Genomic DNA, 4,112 nt, shown 5'->3' with positions numbered 1-4,112 from the left:
ATCCTAGCTACTCGGGAGGCTGAGGTAGGAGAATCACTTGAACTCAGAGGGTGGAGGTTGCAGTGAGCTGAGATCACGCCACTGCACTCCAGCCTTGGCGACAGAGTGAGACTCCGTCTCAAAAAAAAAAAAAAAAGAAGAAGAAACAGCATAACTGTATGACTTTTCACACTGCCTTACATACTAAATCAGTAGTAATTTGCTTCTCCACATAGTAAATAAAAATCAGTAGTGATAAACATCCCTTTTGTGTTACAGCTAGCATTTGGTGAACTCTATTTTTCTTCCTTTTAAAGTGTTGAACTCATAGGTTTTCATAAGCTAAGCTGATACCATTAACTAATTTTGTTCTCTTTTTTGATGTTCAAATTGTCCCTTAGGAGCTGATCAGGTTCATTCTTCCATTCTTTAAGCATTACCCCCAGAATATTCTTCTTTTTTTTTTGAGACGGGAGTCTCGCTCTGTCGCCCAGGCTGGAGTGCAGTGGCCGATCTCGGCTCACTGCAAGCTCCGCCTCCTGGGTTCACGCCATTCTCCTGCCTCAGCCTCCCAAGTAGCTGGGACTACAGGCGCCCGCCACCTCGCCCGGCTAGTTTTTTGTATTTTTTAGTAGAGACGGGGTTTCACCATGTTAGCCAGGATGGTCTCGATCTCCTGACCTCGTGATCCGCCCGTCTCGGCCTCCCAAAGTGCTGGGATTACAGGCTTGAGCCACCGCGCCCGGCCAGACATTACCCCCACAATATTCTTGAAAGTATTTTTGCTCTCTGGCAACAACACCCATACTTCATGTATTTCCTGTTCCTAAACATACACTCAACCAACTTCAGGTTCCTTTGAATGGAGTAATCACTTATTCATTCAGCATACGTTGGGTGCCTGCTCTATGCCCCACATTGTTCTGGTCCCTGGGGATAGAGCAGGAAACAAAAAAGGCCAAAATCTGCCCTCATACGGCTGACATTCTAGTCAGGGGAGACAAACAATAAATGAATGATGTAGTATGTCACATGTTGACAGTGCTATGGAGAAAGCATATCATGGAGATCAGAAGCATTACCTGCAATGGAACAGTCGTGATTTTAAGAAGAATGGCTGACTGGATGTGAAGTGTGAGAGAGAGAGGAGTCCAGGTTTTTGGCTGAGCAGCTGGAAGGATGGAATTGCCATTATCTGAGATGGAGAAGATAGGGGAGGAGTAGATTTGGAGGGGAAGGTCAGGAGTTTAGTCTGGAACCTGTTAAGTATGAGGTACTTATTAAACACTGAAGTGGAGTTTTAGAAGATGTCATTAAAACTCCTAGTCAAGTTCAAGAGAGTTCTGGGCTAGAAATAAAAACGTGGGAGATATTGGTATATACATGGGTTCATACTACTTGTTTTTCCAATTTAACATCCTGTCTTATTGCTCTCTACTTTTCCAACAGTATTTAGTTTCATTTACCCCTCAAACTGACTCCTACATTGACAGCACAATAAAATCCACATTCCTTATCATTATATCAAGACCCTGCCTGATCTAATCTCCTCCTACCTCTTGGGCCTTGTGTTACGCCACTTTCCCTCACCACTCACTTAATTTCTAACGCTCTGACCTCACTGCCTCTCAAACAGCTCTTTGTTGCCTCTTGGCCTTTTTGTGGAAAAGACTTTTCTACTGCTTAACCATTAGGCATTCTTCGGTTCCTTCTCATTCTTCATTCTTCAGAAAGACCTTCCTTGACCCTTTATATCAATTAGGATTCTTTTGGGTGAGATCTGATCCAAACTGGCTTAGAGAAAAGGAGTCAACTGACTGGTTCATGTAATTCAACCTCCTTCCTCTGCCACAACCTTCCCTTGGCTCCCATCTCACTTAAGGTCAAAGCCAGGGTCCTTACCATGGCCTTGTAAGCTTCACACAGTCTGCCTCCCTCATTACCTCTCTGACCTCACCTCTTACATTCCCCCTTCACTTATTCTCCTTCAGCCAGAGTGGCCTCTTTGCTGCACCTCAAACATGCCAGGCACACACCCACCTCAGTGCCTTTGTGTTTGCTGCCCCTTGTGTGTGGAACACATCCTCCATATAGCCACCCTACTCAAAATTCACTGTCTTTAAGTCTCTTTACTCAAGTGCTTCTCAGTGAAGCCATCCCTGAGCCCTTTATTTAAAATTGCAGCCCCCCACTCCCGTACTCCTTATTCTCTCATTTTAAAAATTTTTTATTGTAGTTAGAACCATCTGACACATCTTTTATTCCATCAGTTTTTTTGTCTGTCTCTCTTTACAAGAATTTGAAGTCCATCAGGCCAGGAGTTTTGTTTGTTATGTTTGCTGCTATCTCCCCAGTGCCTAAAATCGCCTGGCATACAGTAGGCATTTAATAATCTTTGAATCAGTGAAAACCAGATGGTGGCTTGGCACTTCTGCATAGGAGTGAGCCAGGTGGAAATCATCCAAGATATAAGTAGATCTTGAAGTGATAAGGAAGGGTCCTCCTCATACTCATAAGTGGGGCCCATTTTGCCCTTTGTTTCTTTTCTCTAGGCTCAGCAACAGCCTCACCAAGGACTCCATGAATATCAAAGCCCATATCCACATGTTGCTAGAGGTGAGAGCAGCTCACCCCACTACCAGACTCTGTGTTTAGGGTGGTGACCTGAAGAAGGGAGAGAGCGAAAGAAGAGAAGGACCATCTTTCCCTTTAAACTGGAGTCAAGGGAGGGAGGTCAGAGCAAGCCTGGGGGCGTAACCCAGACTCAATCTTTGTTCAGTCTCTTCTGTCCTCTTTTTCAGGGGCTTAGAGAACTACAAGGCCTGCAGAATTTCCCAGAGAAGCCTCACCATTGACTTCTTCCCCCCATCCTCAGACATTAAAGAGCCTGAACGCCTTTGAGTCACATGGCCCTTCTTTTTCCCCATAAACCCTGCTGGTTGCCACGGGGGCCTGTTCATAGGGCACAAAGTTACTGAGAGACCCAGAGATCCAGTCTCTCTGCGGAACCTCTAAAATGCCCCAACAGTCCTGCCTCCAGCCTGTTGCCTGGCAGCATTTGCCAGTTGACCCTGTGCACTGCCCTCTCTCCTGTCATTTTGGCAACCTGGGCCCCCACCTCACCCTTCCATTCCTTTTCCTAGACACCACCCTTTGAATTGCCATAGAGAATGGGCCAATTCATGGTGGAGGTTTGTTCGTTCCAAAAGGGAACGAGGGCCCTAAGGTTTACCCTTTCACACACCCAATCGTTACCCTAAATCCGTCTCAGCCCTACCTTGTCGTAGCCCCTGCTATTGTAAGTGGTTCCAGCTTCCAATAGGCACGGAGCTGGATCCCGCTCTCCCTAGTCCCGCCCCTATTCTAGGTTGAGTCCAGCCTCCGCCAATCAACGCAGAGCCAGGTTCCTCCCCTTTTTAACTCTGGCCACAGTTCAACCCTGCCCTCTGAAGGCATTTGGTTTCTGCCACTCAATGCTCCTTCGTGTGCCTGACAGCCATCCTGCCCTCCTACCTCCGCTGTGTTCTAAATTCGTCTTCTACCCAGCTCTATGGTCTTCTCTAACCATAGAATTGCCCTGCCCGCCTACGCGGAGCCCAGCCCGACCCACTCCCGCCGGCTGCTACGCCCATTTCTATACAAGTCCTGCTTCCGCTGAGCAGCGTGGCGTGCGGCACCACCCCCTTGGTGTTTTGGCAGGGGTCTAGGAGTCCCTCATCCGCCAATCAGAGAAAAACAGGGCTACCCACCCCCGTCCTTGGAGGCTGTTTTCCATCAATCCCATGTAAGCCAATCAGTGTGAGGCAGCCCCCCCGCCCCCTACACACACGCCCCGAACCTCGGCAGTTGCTCACAGTCCGTCAGTCCTTGAGCCAATCGGCGTAGAGCACCGGGAAGGCCGGACGCGCCTCCTCGGGACTCCAGGGGCCGTGAGCGTTCCATCATTTCCCCTTAGGCCAATCACGGCACAGCTCTGTGGGGAAGGGCCCGTCCCCCAACCCCCCCCCCAGGCCTTGCGGCCGATTAATAGCGCTTTGGCCAATCAGCGAGCGGCGGGACACTGGGCTCCTCCTCCCCGGGCCCACGTGAGCTGTAGGGAAACGCAGGGGCGGCTTCTAGGTGCTGCCACCGCC

General features: G+C 49.0%; 1 protein-coding gene across 1 annotated transcript in view; it reads left to right on the top strand.

Moving 5' to 3' along the window:
* The window catches only part of UXT (ubiquitously-expressed, prefoldin-like chaperone), an 8,837-nt gene extending 5,957 nt beyond the window's left edge, over nucleotides 1-2,880 (top strand). The window contains exons 6-7 of the mRNA XM_011938722.1: nucleotides 2,532-2,595; nucleotides 2,781-2,880. Of these exons, the coding sequence (XP_011794112.1) occupies nucleotides 2,532-2,595; nucleotides 2,781-2,834 (118 nt within the window). The 3' untranslated portion in view covers nucleotides 2,835-2,880. The remainder of the gene's footprint in view (nucleotides 1-2,531; nucleotides 2,596-2,780) is intronic.
* Nucleotides 2,881-4,112: the final 1,232 nt, after the last annotated feature.

The sequence above is a fragment of the Colobus angolensis genome, unplaced genomic scaffold (assembly GCF_000951035.1).
Source record: "Colobus angolensis palliatus isolate OR3802 unplaced genomic scaffold, Cang.pa_1.0 Scaffold176, whole genome shotgun sequence".
Taxonomy (NCBI): Eukaryota; Metazoa; Chordata; class Mammalia; order Primates; family Cercopithecidae; genus Colobus; species Colobus angolensis.
The sequence above is the reverse complement of the archived record's forward strand: the minus strand, read 5'-3'. Positions and strand labels throughout refer to the sequence as shown.